The sequence below is a fragment of the Juglans microcarpa x Juglans regia genome, chromosome 3D (assembly GCF_004785595.1).
Source record: "Juglans microcarpa x Juglans regia isolate MS1-56 chromosome 3D, Jm3101_v1.0, whole genome shotgun sequence".
NCBI lineage: Eukaryota > Viridiplantae > Streptophyta > Magnoliopsida > Fagales > Juglandaceae > Juglans > Juglans microcarpa x Juglans regia.
Window position 1 is genome coordinate 5,966,329 of NC_054598.1, and position 17,551 is coordinate 5,983,879.

Consider the following 17,551-nt stretch of genomic DNA (forward strand, 5'->3'; position numbering starts at 1 on the left):
ACGTCGTCGTTTAAAAGGGACCGTAAAGTCCACGCTCCTACGGTCTACCCCCGAATAACGACACAAAGCGCCTCTCTCTCTATCTCTCTCCCAAAAAAAAAACCAAAAAAAAAAAAAAAAAAAAGGACACAGCATATACCACCGTAGAGCCTAGGATCCCTCATTAACCCTAGTCAGCTTCTAGTCCAACCATGGTTACTCATATGACCGTCCCGATACTCCCACGTTTCTCCATCCAACGGTTCAACACAACCTTCCAGGCTTCCACGGCTTTTTCCCCCATTTCTAAACCCTATATAGTCAGCCTCATCGCCGCGCTCGAACCCTAACCAGCATCATCTACTTCTTTAGTTCTTCCTAAAACGATCTCTGCAAGATTTCTGCTTCGATGGCGGCCTCAAACCCCAAGGTTTTCTTCGACATGACCATCGGTGGCCAACCTGTCGGCCGTATAGTCATTGAGCTCTATGCCGACACCACTCCTAGAACTGCGGAGAACTTCAGGGCCCTCTGCACCGGTGAGAAGGGTACGGGTCGAAGTGGCAAGCCACTTCACTACAAGGGTTCGTCCTTCCACCGCGTGATCCCGGGGTTCATGTGCCAGGGCGGTGACTTCACCGCCGGGAACGGAACCGGTGGAGAGTCCATCTACGGCGCCAAGTTCGCCGACGAGAACTTCATCAAGAAGCACACCGGCCCCGGCATCCTATCCATGGCTAATGCTGGGCCCGGCACCAATGGGTCCCAGTTCTTCGTCTGTACGGCCAAGACTGAGTGGCTCGACGGCAAGCACGTCGTGTTCGGGAAGGTGATCGAGGGTCTGGATGTCGTGAAGGCGATCGAGAAGGTTGGGTCCAGCTCTGGAAGGACCTCGAAGCCCGTGGTCGTTCAGGACTGTGGTCAACTCTCTTAGATCTAACTATTATCTAATAATAATATGATCATGGTCCTTTTTTTTTTTTGTTTATCTATTGGGGTGTTGGTTTAACATGGTCTAGTGTCGTTTTGTTGTCATCGAGTTTATGGTTATGTTCATGGTTCTTGCTATGGAACTGGTCTTCTGGAACTGGGTTTTTGTGACCCATTCCACTGGTAGTTCAATTAAGACTTTTTTACTATGATGTGATGAAAAATGAGGTACCTTTTTAAATAAGACACTATCTTTGTGAATGTTTGAAGTGCTGGATGGGTTTCTGTTTGTCTGTCGGATTCTTCCTTTGCAGCTGATATAATAGTTTGTAGCTATGCTGATTTACTCCTTGTTGACATGCATCTTCCTTTACAGCTAATAGTTTGTGGATATGATGCTTATCTAGATATTGTTTTCAGTGTGAAGGGAACTGATGTTAAATAAGATATTTTATATCTCGTGGTAGCAAAACAGAGGGATTAAACGATGGGGGTGGAAAGGTGATGGCTTGACCGGAAAGATTCTCAGGTGTTAGGGTGGACTGGTTCTTGAGGAAGAGGGTGTGGCAGATAAAATGTTATAATGTCGGGGGTGAAGAAGACGACAAAAGCAAGGTAGGGATAAGTATGGAGTCTGGACTTGTGGGTGATAGTGATGTCTACGGTGACTTTTTGTTTGAAGTCCCCAGTGTTCTGTTGATAATAAGTGTGTATATAATTTTTGATATATATATATATATATATATCTATATAGCGTTGTGCTCATGTTATTGTGATCATTCATTATCGATGACATTGGAATTGTTTATGTTTAACATGATTCATCAAAAAAATTATGTTTAACATGATTCTTTTCTAAAATTATGATGATCCTTTTCTACCCTAGCCTGATTCTTTTGGATAAAGCCTCTGGATGTGGTGCCCCCCCACTGCATTGATGCCTGAAGTACTATGGGGTCCATAGGTGCAAAAATTTTCCATTTCTTTTTAAACATCGCCTTCGAAAATATCGTCACCTTGTGATTTTCCATTCTTTTCTAGATATAAGCATCTCAAAAGTTTTTTCTGGGAATGTTCGGGGACAGAAGAAGCTTTCTAAATTTAGGTCTCTTTTAATTACTGAGATATTTAAGATATTTTATTTAAGTGGATTAAAATATTATTATAGTATACTTTTTTAATATAATTTTTGTTTTGAGATATGTAAAAATTAAATTATTTATTATATTTTATGTAAAAGTTAAAAAAATTATAATAATTATATAAGATATGAGATCAAAATAATCAATCAAACCCTTTTAGGGAAGTGCGACGGTCCAACGAAATTTCCTTCCAAACATGTCAGGACCCTGGCAATTTTTATAAGGAAAATGATTTCCCTGCGATAGATTGTACAAGAATGATTGAATGATGGATATTAATGATGGATATTTTTATAAAATTATATTACATAATTAGATCTTATATTTAATAATAATATGTTGTATAAAATATTTTAGGTATATCATTACTCAATCATCTTCATAATTTGGGTATGCCTCAAGAAATTTTCTGGCACTGTAATGAACTCCTCTCCCTCTTACCCAAGACATCGTGCCGATTATGGAGTGGCTAGAGGATGTTCCGAAGGAAGTTTTTACCCCCGACTCTCAAGCGGCCATGAAACAAGGGGAGCTTCCTTTTCACTTTTATTATGCTGTTCTGATTGGAATTCTCCGTTACCATCTATTAAGAGCAGTAGTGTATTGATTTTACTACATGTATCTTCAAAATCATATTTTTTAAAAATTAATTTTGCATTTTAAGAAAAATTTCTAAATTAGGTTATGTATTTTTGAATCAAATAATAATAAAATATTAATATTTTTTATTTTTTTTATAAAATTATTATTTTTATATATTTACAATTAACACCATGTGTTTAAAAATACTAATTCTATATATATATAAATATTACTAAATTCATATATCAAAATGATCAATTTTATCAATAAATATTAATATGTATTAAAAAATATTTTGTATCTCAACTTGATACAAATTTCATATATCAAAATCTTAATATAAATTTCACAAAGTTGATTTTAATGAGTAGGAGAGAGAAAAATATTAAAAATGATATTTGGAGAAACTTAAAGAAGTATTATTAATAGCTATGTAAAAATACCAATTATATATATATATATATCTAAATATTACTAAATTCATATATTAAAATGACTAATTTTATCAATAAATATTAATATGTATTAAAAAATATTTTGTATCTCAACTTGATACAAATTTTATATATCAAAATCTTAATACAAATTTCACAAAATTGATTTTAATGAGTAGGAGAGAGAAAAACATTAAAAATGATATTTGGAAAAATTTGAAGAAGTATTATTCATAACTATGTAAAAATTTAGAGATGCATAAGTCAATGTAGAAAAATTTAAAGACATAATCCAAATATGAAAATCAAAATTAAAATTAAAATGAATAAGTCATTGTTAGAGCTTTAAGCTGAGTTAACTAACATAGGAAATGATATGATATAATTTAGGCGTAGGAAAATAATCGTCTTGTTAACGCCAAAAAAGGGTGCAATCCAGAAGGGAAGAAAAATTCATTTTCGAACGCGCTGAGGTGGGCTAGGCTTCGATCGATGAGATATAAAACCCCTGGTGGTGATTCGATCCGGCAGTACGGTATCAATGCATACGTTCATGGCGGCGAACAATATTTAAATGCGTAAAAAATAAAGAGAGATAGACACACAAATTTACATTATTTGACACTAGGCTTACGTGGCGGTGGGCTTGTTTAGAGGTTGAAAAATCCACTGAAGAAGAAGTCCCTTAAGAAGCCTGGCCAAAAATTTCTCTAAGTGTTCAAAAGAAAAAGTTCTTAAAACCGAAGGCATCCTATCCCTTTTATCTCCTGTCTCATTTTCTTTATGTCATTTCTCTTTGCTTTACGTCAAATTACTTATTTTCTCTCCTAACCCTTGCATTCCCTTGTCCCTGCCAACCTTTCTTTCTCTCTTCATTTGTCTTCTAGTGATGGCTTCTTGATGGGCTGGGCCTTAAGAATCATTTTGGACTTAGTGTATTTTACCCCCTCATCGCGAGCAATTTGTACAAAAAAAACCTTGAGAATCTTTAAAAGTAAAATATGCAAGCAAATTGATCAGCCTCGACCGTAGAGATATAAATTTTGGGAGCTGACCCTAGTCATCCGTTCCTCTTGTGTTAAGCAGTAAATATGTTCGAGCGCGGCATTAGGCAGGAAATGGGCTTGACCACATAGAGCGCGAGCGCAAAGCCTGTCTTGACGAGATAAGCGGGAGGTAGGCTCGACTGCATGGAGTGCGAGCGCGAAGTCTATCTTGGCGAGGTGACCGGGAGATGAGCTCGACCACATGGAGCGCGTAGGGCGCGAGTACATAGCTCGGCTATGGCGGGAGATGGGCTTGATCGCATAGGATGCGAGTGTCTAGCTCAGCTATGGCGAGAGATGAGCTCGATCGCGTAGGATATGAGCGTGTAGCTCGATTACGGCGAGAGATGGGCTCAACCACATAAGATGCGTACAAAGGTTGGCAGGGCAGTCAGGTGACTTACCTGCCTATTCAGGCACTTGAGAGGTCGGGCAGTCCCTTACTTTTCGCGCCTGTTGACTTTTTATAAAAATGGTAAAGAGGGTCGAGCAACTTATAAGATTGGACTCACCCTAAGTCTTGCATAAAAACATACGTTCTTTCGACTTTTTGTTTTCAATGATGCTGGTGAACTTTCCTTTTTCGATGTGAATTGCAGTTAATGTTAGAGTATGTTTGTTACAGCTCATGCAAAGTGGTTAGAGGGCCCGTTGACCCTCTGGGTCCACTTCAAGCAATTGTGGAGCTCGGAGGCATGTCAACTCCGAAGGCTTGTTCTCGAAGGTAATCCCACTAGCAGCGGTTATGATACAAGTGCGAACACCCGACATTCATTGGTGGAGATGCTATTTCAGGTGTAATGCCGAGCACTTGAAAGATTAAACTCGCACTTCGCCGTGAGGCAGACTAAACCGCCTTAAGGCTGGTGCGCCTGTTGACCCTTAACGAGGAAGGTAAGTAGAAGGTACTGCAAAAATCAAACCTGTTAGTGCAAATCTTTTCCAATCACAAGAGCGAAATTCACAAACTTGAACTGTCTTGCTGGGATGCGGTGATGGTATGAGGCACTATTCGCTTGGAGTTTTGTTGCTGGAGATGGCATTCCGCTGTAGGAGATGGCATTCTAAGAGTAGTTCGGGTAGTCGAAGGCTAACCCGCACTCCTCCGCGAGAGAGATAGTGCAGCCTTAGGCATTATATTCATCCCTTTGGTGCCTCGCAGGGAGGTAAGTAGTAGATGGAGATTTCGTTGATAGAGATTCCGTTAGAGGAGATTCCATCTTCAGGTAGCCAAAAGCTGACCCGCACTCCTCTATGATAGGGATAGAGCAGCCTTAGGCATTACACTCATCCCTTTGGCTCGCGGGAAAGTAAGTAGCTTATAAAGATTCCGTGCTACAAGGATCAATCGTGTTAGTGAAAGTAAAATCCACATAGCTTTTGAAGGAGACAAATCGAAGTATTTAGCCGCTATGACTGATTTTTGTCTATTGCTACTTGCTCACTGCTTGACCAAAACTGCTGTTGTTGTGTTGTCATTTCTACTCTTTCTTGCTCCTTATTTTTATTTTTATTTCTCTTTCTCTTTTTTTTTTTTACAACCCGAGCAGAGGAGGTGAGTCCAAGCAGATATGTCCTGAGCAGAGGAGGTGAGTACGTGGGTGAGGAGCAAGTGGTTGATGAGCATCTTGACCAAGGAGCGTGCTTGGCTGTGGAGTCTGGATGATGAGTCGTCACTGGTCGAAGAGATCTCTGGTCGTGGGCACTGGTTGGGTTGTCACTGGCCAAGTAGACTGGGGGACGAGCCCATGGCCATGGAGTGGAATGGCCAGACAGTGAGTGCATGTCCGAGGGATGACCTGCTTATGAGACTGGGCAACAATCTCATGGTTGTGGAGTGGAATGGTCAACGAGTGCATGGCTGTTGAATACCTGGTCAACGAGAGCGACAAGCTCATGGCCGTGGGCAAAGAGACCCCTGGTCGTGGTTCATGGCTATGGGCAAGGAGATCTTTGGCCATCTGAGGGGCTGGTGGGGAGTTCCAACCATTGCACTCCTGTGCAGGTGTTGCCTGCAACAAGGTTGGTGTTAGTTGGGGGGTGGTCGGCGACCACCCCAGAGGAGGCAGGAGACGCCGGCGAGCCACTAGGTGGCTTTCAGCAGACCTGTTGTGCCACGGTGGGGCTGGGCCAAGGAGTTCTAGCCATATGCGCAACGTGCATGGGTCATGGCAACGTGCATGGGTCATGGCTGCGAGCCATCGTGTGCCCGTTGTGGTGGTCGAAGACCCCCATAGGCTGGCAAAAGACGCCGACGGTCCAAGTGATGATAGCTGGCGTGAACAAGAGGTTCTCACGGTAGTCTGCCATGAGCTTGTTGTGAATCCATGTCATGTATGGTCGCGGAGACAATATGCTTTCACCGTCATGGTCGGGGACCATACCGGCAAAGATAGAAGCGTCCTTCCCTAGACGTAGCACAGTTGGGCAGAGCTGTGTATCCACGAGCTCCGTTGCACGTGGCATGCATTCCATACGCCGCCTCCATGGGGTTGGTCAAGAACCACACTAAAAGAGTCAGACGATGTCAACGGCCTATATGGTAGCTGTCGACGTCGCCCCTAAGCTGTGCCACGGCGGGGTCGTGGCATCTTGGGTGCACGTCGTGCACCCAATACACTCCTGTGCATGGCACAGGCGGGACGTGCACAACACTATGCACTTAAGTGCCATGCCTAGCACATGCAATGTAATGTGCACAGTGGCCTAACGAGTGTTTGTCACGCACTGTGCATTAAAGTGCACAGTATAACTCACGTACTTTCCCATCTTTCTGCATGGTGCACTCGAAGTGCATTGAGCATCGCAACTGAAGTTTTGAGTACATCGAGTTCCCAAATGGGCTAGGAATAGGTTTGCTCGCCCTTCTTTGCATAAGTGTTTTTCAAAAAAAAAAAAAGCCAAACGGTTGAGAACATTTATCTGGAAAAACTTGATCTGCTCATTTAGTGATTTTAGCGTGCCAAAAAATTGTCATTCTCCCACCTCTGGTGTAGAAAATTAATCGATCCCACAGACAATGTTACTGTTAACTTCAAAAAATGGCGCAGTTCGAAAGGGGAGAAAGATCCTTTCCCGAATGCACTGAGGTGGGCTGGGTTTCGATCGGTGAGGTGTGGAACCCCTTGTGGTAATCTGGTGCGATTGTACGGTGTCCATGCGTACGTCCATGACCATGAACAATAGTTTAATGTAGAGAAAATAAGGAGAGATAGACACATAAATTTATATGGTTCGGCACTAGGCCTACGTTCATTAGAGTTTGGAGATGGAATATTCTACTATAATATGTTTATTTACAGTCTCTCATAACCTCTCATTTCTCACTGTACAATGGGAGCTGGAGATCTACTTGTTGGAGAAAATATTCTCTCTGGAGCTCTCTTCCTAGAGGTTGAAGAAGCAGCCGAAGAATAAGCCCCCAAGAAGCCTGACCAAAAATCTCTCTAAGCATTCAAAAGAAAAAATCTCTGAAACCAAAGGCACTCTATCATTTTTTTTTTTATCTTTTTGCCCCATTTTGCTTTATATTACTTCCCTTTTCTTTATGCCAAATCACTCATTTTTTCTTGTGACACATTATTCATTGCATTCCCTTGTCTCTTTGTTGTCAATCTTTTCCTCTTCCTTTGTCTTCTAGTGATGACTTTTTGATGTGTTGGGCTTTGAAAACCATTTTGGATCGGGTGTATTTTACCCATTCACATGTCTAAATGACGATTTTGCCCTCGGATATCACATCCTAATTCATAAACTACTAGTTTTGGTTTAATAATTGAAAAATAATTCTCATCAATCATTGTTTACTACCCCACATCTTATAAAAACATTCTCACACCCTATAAAAACAACTCCATATTTTATGAAAAAAAATATAGGTATAAAATGTGCAAGTAAACAGTAGTTAAAACATAAAATTTCTTTTAATAATATTTGATGAATACCTAATTTTATTATTTTCATTAATACCGATATATAAAATAAATAGTGTTTGAAACTACAGAATGTGCAGGCAGAGCGTACAATTGGAGTCGGGGAGGTAAAAGTCAAAGCGTGAAGGTGTCAGTACTCCGTGCACGGTCTGACTACTAACACACGCCACCCATTAACCAATTCCATGATTCTTCTCCAATACTGCTCAATCACTTACTTCTATGAACTCCTTTGATAGACTCCAAACGAAAACGTCCAACCCAGGGGTGCATGCACATGCTGGCAACCTTGTACGCTGCCTGTCGTGGCCGGCCCGAGAAAGCAAAAGGATATCACCCAAGTCGGCATACGTAGTACGTACCCCTAGAGCATTTCTGGCTTCTTTATCCTATTTTTTTAAAAATACATTATTATTATTTTTTTATTTTATATATTAATTTTTATAATACGTCATACATCTACTTATTTTTTAAAAATTATTTAAAAATTATATTTTTTAATTTTTTAATTTATTTCAAATATTATATTCTCTGCCCATCATATATTTCAAATATTTATCTATATATCATATATCTTAATATTTGTAATATTTCTTTATGTATAATGTAATATTTTAAATTACTTAAAATAGTAAAATGATAAAAAAAATACATGCCTTTACTATTAACAATATTAAAACTTTTGCATTCATAAAAGTTGAAGGGATTATAAACAGAGTACTAGAAAGTAGATAAGAGATAAGAGAGTGAGACTTGTGCAAAAGTGATAAAAGGGTTAAAATGAAAATAAGATAAAAATGAAATATGTTGAAATGAGAGAGAAATAACAAAAAATTGTTTAGAGGAATAAAGAGTAACCTCTACATATAAATGATTTACTGTAGCTAAATGTAAAATAGAAATATAATAGATGATCTAATGGAAGGGGCTTTTGGCCATCTTTTTTTATATTTTATAAAAATTTATATTTTATAAAATCCATTGTGAATGCTCTATATGGACTGGCATGTGAATCATGTGTTTCTACTCATGTTTGGCCACATACAAATTGGTCTCCTCTTCTTACGCTCTTTGAACATGTCAATTAGAAGAGTGGTGCTCTAAAGCCACCAAAAAAATTTTACAAAATAAATTTATAAATTAACCTAATTTTATATGACATATTAAATCTATTTAATATTAAAAATAATTTTATAATTTGACAACATAACACATCAAATCATTTTAATTTATAAATTTATTTTTATAAAATACACGGCTAAAATATAATATTTAAGTGCCTCCCGCCTCCACCATTCCCAAACACCATCATCAGCATTTTGCCTGACGTTATAATTATTAATCGCACCGTGAAAAAGAAACTGTCTATCTTAACCTTGGTGTCATATGATATATAACAAAGGACGAGATCATATGCACCTTTAATTTAAACTTTATAGTATGTGATTGTAGTTATTTTACGACTTTAACCCCACCATCCGCAATCATATGAGCCACTGCCATTCAGCCACATCATCACCACACTGACCTAAAAATTTTAAAAAAATATATATTAAAAAAAAATCCATCTCGTTTTAGCATTTATATTTATTTTTGTTCGGAAATTGAGTCTATGAAAATAAGAGGCGTGGCAAATGTCCTACTAATCATAGGTTAACGATGTGAAGGGCGGGTGCAAGTATTAGTAAAATACATCGGGATACAGCAAACCAAGACTTTCGTCCGTGGAGAAACGGGAAACTTCGGACGAGACGACGAACAGGTACCTCACTGTGAGGGCTGGCTTCGCTTCGTCGACAAGTCTCGTAGTCGTTTTAGATCATTCTCTCTGTTTTTGAATTCTGACTTCGACTTCGGACTCCAGGAGCTCGACACTCGTCGACGTTGCAGAGGGAGCAAACACTTGTGCAATTCCCGCTGGCCCTCTCGTTTTTTCTTTTTCTTCAGTTTCTTTGGAGGGAATCTGAGCCTTTTCATCTTTTTTCTTTCTGGCGGGAAATTCAAGCTATTCCTCACCTATTCATTGACCCAATTATCGGTTTACGAATAGAACTCCGAGAGAGAGAGAGAGAGAGAGAGAGAGAGAGAGAGAGACCAGGGGGATGGGGGTGTCGGACAATGTGAAGGGGCTGATACTTGCGGTGGCGTCGAGCGTCTTCATTGGCTCCAGCTTCATACTGAAGAAGAAGGGCCTCAAGCGCGCCGGTGCTGCTGGTATTCGCGCAGGTCAGTCTTTCATATGTTTTTTTGGCTGAAAATTCATCTTATATTCAATTGGCCTAAAATAATCTATATTAGTTAGATGCACTGTGAACAAGCTATTGTAATTTTATCTCGGTGTTTGCGCCTTTCTAGTATATAATCTTTTAGTTTAATTAAGAAAACAGAAAGATAGTCTTTTTTCAATAATTGAACTTTGAATAGTGGGATGTTAATTGGGAATATTGCAAAGATAGATTTCTAAGAACTTTTGGATCATCAAAAGTTATTGATTTGGCTTGAATATTATATTTTCCCCCCACCTTTAGAGGTAAGCAAAACTGGTATTTCATACTTGTTTTGCCCCGTTGCTAATTTTATCACTTCGGGTTGGGTTTTAATGATACGTCTTTGAAGCGATAAACAGAAGGTATTGTTCGTCTTGTGGTTTGAGGAAAAGTATTTTAGTTGGCTTTAGTTGAGGTTTAGTTTCAGTTTGTTTAATTGGAAAAAAGTTTCTGGAATGATTATCAAACTTATTCCAACTTCTCACTCATAATAAGAGTGGAAAAAGTGTTGCTCATCCCTTGTTTTATTGGGAGGTAGCCAGGGCTTTAAGGAACACTATTTTTGGTTTATAGAGTATAGGATCTCGTCATATTGGATAGGAAAGTTTGCTAGCCTTGAGAAGAAAACTTTGTGGAAAAGGAATCCTTCTTTTTCAATCAAGGGAAAGAAATAATCGGACTTTTGAGAATTTTGAGAAGACGGTGGCAAAAATCAAGGATCTGTTCTTTAGAAACCTATATCATTGGATGGTTGCTCAATATTTTTTTTCTATTTCTAAGATCGCTTTCTTGTACTTTTCTCTTTTTATGGTTTTGGTATAGATCGTGTATTCCTTCCTGTGTATGTGGGTAGCACCCTTTTCAGATTATAAATAAAGCTTTTAACTTATTAAAAATACCTTTCATGTTAAAAAAAATATAAAAACATTACAGTTATATATTTTATTCTGCTCTTGAGTTATATGCTGTCAATCTTAGGGTTTTATTTACTTTACTGAGTCGTATGGCTGGTGATTATCTGTTGGTACTTTATTAATGCAGGAGTTGGAGGTTATACATATTTACTAGAGCCACTTTGGTGGGCAGGCATGGTGACAAGTAAGTATAGCGACAATGATCCAACTCCTTTCTCTCTTTCTCTTTCCCGACCCAGTATATATTATGTATCTGAAATGTTAGTCATAAAATGGATAAAATCTTCGATCTCATGGTCTAGTATTTTCTGGATGATGTAGTGATTGTTGGAGAGGTTGCAAACTTTGTAGCTTATGTCTATTCTCCAGCAGTTCTAGTGACCCCACTTGGTGCACTAAGTATAATTATCAGGTAAATGCAATTACTTTGAGCTTTTCTTGTATGTGGGTAATTCCTTATGAAAACCTGTTGTAAAATCCGCCTTATAACTTAAATTTTATTTGTGCAGTGCGGTTTTGGCTCACTTCATGTTGAGAGAACGTCTGCAGAAAATGGGTATTGTTGGATGTGTATCCTGTGTTGTGGGATCAGTTGTAATTGTAATTCATGCACCTCAGGAGCATACTCCCTCTTCTGTACAAGAAATCTGGACACTGGCTACTCAACCAGGTATATGGGAATGTGTGTGTTTGGGGTTTGGAGCCCTTATTTTTACATCTGAAGTTATCTGTGATTAAGTTTTTCCTCTCTCGAGGTTACTAACCTTTCCTTCCTCTTTCCTTCCTCTGTCAACAGCCTTCCTTATATATGTTGCTGCTACCCTTTCAATAGTGTTGGCCTTGATTTTGCATTTTGAACCTCGCTATGGGCAGGAAAATATACTGATCTTCTTGGGAATTTGTTCTTTAATGGGCTCACTTACGGTAATTTACATTTTCTAAAATTTATTATCTGCACATGGGCACCATGTCATCAAAGTCATAGCTTTCTGATTTCAGTGCAATACTAACACATTCTAGGTGCTTATCCTCAAACCTTCCTTTGCTCTGATTTAGGTTGTGAGCATAAAGGCCATTGGAATTGCAATTAAGCTTACACTGGAGGGTGTAGGTCAAATGGCTTATCCTCAGACTTGGTTTTTTCTCACTGTTGCAGTGATATGTGTCGTTACACAGTTAAATTACCTGAACAAGGTGAGTGCAGCATTATCATTTTTGGCACTGGTGCAATTGGCCCGTTGGATTTTTGTCTTAACTGTAAAAACCAGTGTCGTTTCTTTTGGACTAACTGTTCATCTTCTGCTATGAATCTATGTGCTATCTAGTGTTCATGCTATAGTTATTTGCCATGTGAAGTATCAAGAGTAAGATTTTCCAAATCCAAAGTGATTTTATACTTTCCCTTGAAGAAGCCATGAATATTACTCTTATTTTGTAATTTTCAAGAATGAATTTTGAAAGTTTGGGCTGCCTTCATGAATACTACCGCTGGTGCTTTGTTCTTTTATTATTGAATACAAAAGTCTTGCATCAAGCATACACAGATTCTGGCCTTTTTAATACTCGAATGTCGATGTAATGTGCTACATCCATCTAGCAAGAGTCATAAATATGGAACTGTAACAGAGTCTATAAATTTCCGGTTATTGAAATTTAATGGACAGAAAGTGTAAGTTGGGCTGATGCAACTGTAAGTTGACTCCAATTAGCCACTAGATGCATAAAGCAGTCTGTTCTAGTCTATAAAGTTTCAGCAAGGCTGTAGCAGCAACAATAAAAATTGAATCTTTTGCTGCCACTTCATAGAAACCTTAGATTTCAAATATTCACACTGTCTGGATGCTATCTTACGAGTCTTCCATCAAGTGGCTGTAGAAATCTCCAAGTTTCTTTTTTCTTTTCTTTTTTTATTATAGGAAGAAATCTCCAAGTTTCTATGTGTAAAGACTGGTCGGCATTCTCTTGTTTGTGCTGGTTTTGATGGCATCTTTATTTCAGGCATTGGATACATTCAGTGCAGCAATTGTTTCTCCAGTATATTATGTAATGTTCACAACGCTGACCATCATTGCTAGTGCCATAATGTTCAAGGTAAGATATATTAAAGGGAAAATTTAAAATGATTACAGAAACATAATAAAACGATTTTTCTTTTTTAAAAAAAAAAATCATTTTTTCAAAAATTTGATTTTTTATTTTTAGAAAATCATTCTTAAAGATTGATTTTAATTTTTGAAATATAATATTGTTTTAATCAATTCTTTTTAAAATATGTTTTATTTATTGATCTTTTTAAAAATTTATTAGGATATTTTTCTTTTGAGAATTAATTTTTAGAGGTAATTTTGTAAAAGGGGTACATCATAATTGCTCTTGTTTGGGGGGGGGGGGGGGGGGGGGGGGGGGGGGGGGGGGGGGGGGGGGGGGGGGGGGGGGGGGGGTGGGGTGGGTGGGGTGATTGCCCATTTGGGTGTTAGTTTGAGGAGGTTTTGTGTATTTCCCCTATATAAATTTCTGGAATGTGCTTTTGTTGCTACATGATGCTATTATAATTTCCACCCAATTCCAAGAATTGGCGAGCTGAAATCTTTTTATTGCTTAATGTATATTGTGCAGGATTGGTCAGGTCAGAATGTGAGCAGCATAGCCTCTGAGATATGTGGATTCATCACTGTGCTTTCAGGAACAATCATACTTCATGCAACCAAAGAGCAGGAACCACCTCCTGCACAAGGTACAATTTGACCTAATTCTTCTGAAAATGTATTTTATCACATTTAAATGATACAAATCTAGATATATTCTTTTCACCCTCCCTTAAATTTCTAATTTGAACAATACTAGAATGGAATTTCATATGTATTTATTCAGTAAATTCGTAGCCACTGGCATGTTAGTCTAAAACTAAAGGTGTTTCTGGCTCAACTCTTGGGATGTAAAAAGCAAACCTGATTTTTCCATAATGTATATCACCACTGGACCCAAAACTGACACTAATTGATTCTTTGTCATTAAGATAATTCTGTATTTGATCCCAACCAGGTTTGATACGGAACCCTACCAAAGATAAAAACTGATGGGGATAATAGAAGATATGCAGTGGATAATTTGTAGCATGTATAAAGATTCCTTGTCTGCATTTAAAATTATGTAGGCATAACATGGTTGGAGACATATTGATCTAATGCCCCACAGGGAGGCTTTTTGAAATTGCAGAAAACTAAATAGTGGCCTGTAGACCACAAATTTTTCTTTTACCTAAGGTCATGGTTGGTAATTTTGATTCATTTAGAAGGAGGATTTTCATCCTGGCGTTCACTTCTATTTTTCCTTTCGGTTTGTGGAGGGACATTTGTACCTATGGTTATTGGTGATGCCTGGCTGTAATATCTTCTTAAATGCTCTTGTTTGCCTAGGAGAAGTACTGAATTATCGTTTAGGTTTATGGGTAATCTTAAATATATATTTGTACAGGCAATTACTCTAGACAACAATGGGGAAAACTACCCTCATCTTATTGTAGTTCAGTTGCCACATTAGACAGGATTCTAGATAGTGATTGATTGGACTTGTTCTCCATTCTTGTACAGTGATGAATGTTATCTCAGAAGTTTAGAACTGCATGTCTTATTGGTAGAATGATATAACAATATATATTCCGGCTGTGGCTCATTAATGATGTGGCCAATTTAAACAGATTGTTGCTACCCTTGTTTCTGATAAATGTTTTTGGGACCCTCTTGCTCTTGTAGTTTTTCAATTGAGATGCTCCCTGAACTGTATATCAGTGCATTTATTTATACGAAAAATACACTTTGCACTCTCAAATTACTAAGCATTTTTGTTTGCACCGCAAACTACCAAAGTTGACATATTGTGCCCTCCAACTACGAGAAATGACAAAAACACCATCGACTAAGTCTGATCATTAAAATGGACGAAAAATAGTTGACATGATGTAGTCTAGCACATTACAACTTTTTGATATTCTGGAGGTGCAATGTGTCAGTTTTGGTTGTTTTTGTAAAGTATAAAGTGCCTGCTAATTGGAGGGTGCGAGGTATATTTTGCACTTCATCTATTGTTGACCATATTTGGTTTGAAGCATTGTTCTACTCTATCAGCCTTTAGCTTATGATGACACTTTTGCTAATCACCGCAGGTACTGTAACATGGTACATTAGTGGGGATTCAATAAAGAGTTTTGAAGATGAACATTTGATAACTATATGCAATTCAGATGTTCTTGAACAATGAACTTTTCTTAAGAGAATGTGATCCCCCAGCAAGCAACGCACCTCCAACGGCTATTAAGAGAAGAGAACATTTGCAGATTGAGAAGCTTACCATTTTCCTTGGACAAACCTTTGGGTATCAACAGGTGGTTGGGCCGTCTTCGTCCCGGTTTTTTATCAGCTCATGGGTAAGATCCTCAGTAGACCCAAATCTTTGCATAATGCTGTAACCTCAACTCAGATGGGGGGTTACAGAGCTGGGTCAACAACAGTGGAGATACCTACAACGATAACATGGAAGGTTTCATCATGTATAGGAGAATAAGAGATTAATAATTATGATATATATATATATATATATTTGCATATTGACATTTCTCTTCTCTTTTCATTCAATATATTTCAGTCAAATTTTTTATCATTCCATTCTTTTCATTTGAGTTTGTTTGATCCGGTATTTTTGTTGTTGGTGAATTTGGAATATGACAATCATACGTGCCTGATGTGTTTGTTGCAAACGTCTATTGAATGAGCCTTTGCTAGGACTATGCATAACATTTTGGTTTGAACTTCAAAGCTCTGGACTGAGCTGCATGAATTTGCTCTTTTGTGATTCAAATTGTGGCAATTACTTTTCCAAGTAAAACACAATGGTAAAATGGGTGATGGTGCTTCTTCTTTTTCTTCACATTCTGAGCGAAACCTGACAAAATGAACAAATTTAATTTGCTTTCTCCGTGATTTATTTATTTATTTATTTATTTTCTGGGATGAAATATAAGAGGTAAGTGACAGTTGATTTACCATATTACATAGATACCAATCACCTCAAGATGAATTTATGTCAATTCAGCAATATATTAGTAGTGTGTCCGTGGGATGCACAAGATATTTATTAATTATATTTATAATTTGCATCTCAAAAAAATTATACTTAATAATTTAATTTTAGAAATTTTCAAATGTGAGATTCTTAATTATTAATTGTAAAAACTAAATATAGAGAAAAGAATATGAAGTGTTGCATACTCTTAAAATTCTAATTTATCTAATATTTATTAATTAATAAAGGATCATAAATTAGGTAATTTAATACCTTACTATATTTATATTTAAAAAAAAATTTAAAAGCAAATGAGCGAAAAATGTTAGATTTATAAAGGCAACTAGTTTAAAGTTAATAAAAAATCTCATAAAATAATGTTTATAAATTCCTTGTTGTGATACATTAAATTGTAAAATTATTTTTATTAATAATAGAATAAAGATTAGAGAATTTTTAGCTCTATAGATAAAATTTACAGAAAAAATTTACATAATGTAATGTGTTAGATTTATTGTATTGTAAAATTAATTTTATAATTTAATTGATCACATTAAACTATTGTGAATTTTTTTGGTAAGAAATTTTCAAGTCTATACTGGAGTTGAAAACCGAACTCATTGATTCGGTTTCGGTCCAAAATTGAAACTGAATCGATCATATTTTCGTATGTATAAAACCAATTGAACTAATCGATTAAGCAGGAGAAAATTGGCCGGAACGGTCCCAATTGGTTCCGATTGGTTTGATGGCTTTCAGATCAGTTTTGCAAACACAAATACAAACCCAAAAAATGACCAAAACAATAGCATGATTATCGATCGGTAACGGAAGCAACAAATATGGAAACCTTAATAAATTTACTATATATTCAATGATTTATATTGTAAAATCTCATAATAAACAAATATGGAAGACTTGAAGCAAACTTAGCAAACTCAAAAAACCTAAATCATACCAACAGAGAGACTCGAATGGGGGGGGAGAGAGAGAGAGAGAGAGATCGGATGGAAGATACAAAGATGAGATTGGAGTGAGGTGGATCTCATCGGCGCCGTGAAGGAAGAGAGAGGTTGTGCTGTACCACAGTTGCCAAGTGGTGCATGAAAGAGTAGAGAGAGAGTCTGAAAGAGAATCAAGAGAAGAAAAGGGAGGGAGAGAGAGAGAGAGAGATCGGATGGAAGATACAAATATGAGATTGGGGTGAGGTGGATCTCATCGGCGGCATGAAGGAAGAGAGAGGTTGTGCGGTACCATGGTTGCCAAG

At 37.6% G+C, this 17,551-nt stretch overlaps 2 protein-coding genes across 2 annotated transcripts; both read left to right on the forward strand.

The window, feature by feature from the left end:
* The first annotated feature begins 295 nt into the window (after positions 1-295).
* LOC121254243 (peptidyl-prolyl cis-trans isomerase) lies at positions 296-1,170 on the forward strand. The gene has a single exon (XM_041154212.1). It carries the CDS (start codon positions 389-391, stop codon positions 911-913), a length of 525 nt encoding a protein of 174 aa, XP_041010146.1. The 5' UTR covers positions 296-388; the 3' UTR covers positions 914-1,170.
* Positions 1,171-9,830: 8,660 nt separating this feature from the next.
* LOC121254236 (probable magnesium transporter NIPA6) lies at positions 9,831-15,882 on the forward strand. Its single transcript, XM_041154203.1, has 9 exons — positions 9,831-10,271; positions 11,354-11,410; positions 11,548-11,638; positions 11,736-11,896; positions 12,023-12,150; positions 12,283-12,420; positions 13,225-13,317; positions 13,843-13,960; positions 15,389-15,882. Exons 1-9 carry the CDS (start codon positions 10,148-10,150, stop codon positions 15,481-15,483), a joined length of 1,005 nt encoding a protein of 334 aa, XP_041010137.1. The 5' UTR covers positions 9,831-10,147; the 3' UTR covers positions 15,484-15,882.
* The last annotated feature ends 1,669 nt before the right edge of the window (positions 15,883-17,551 follow it).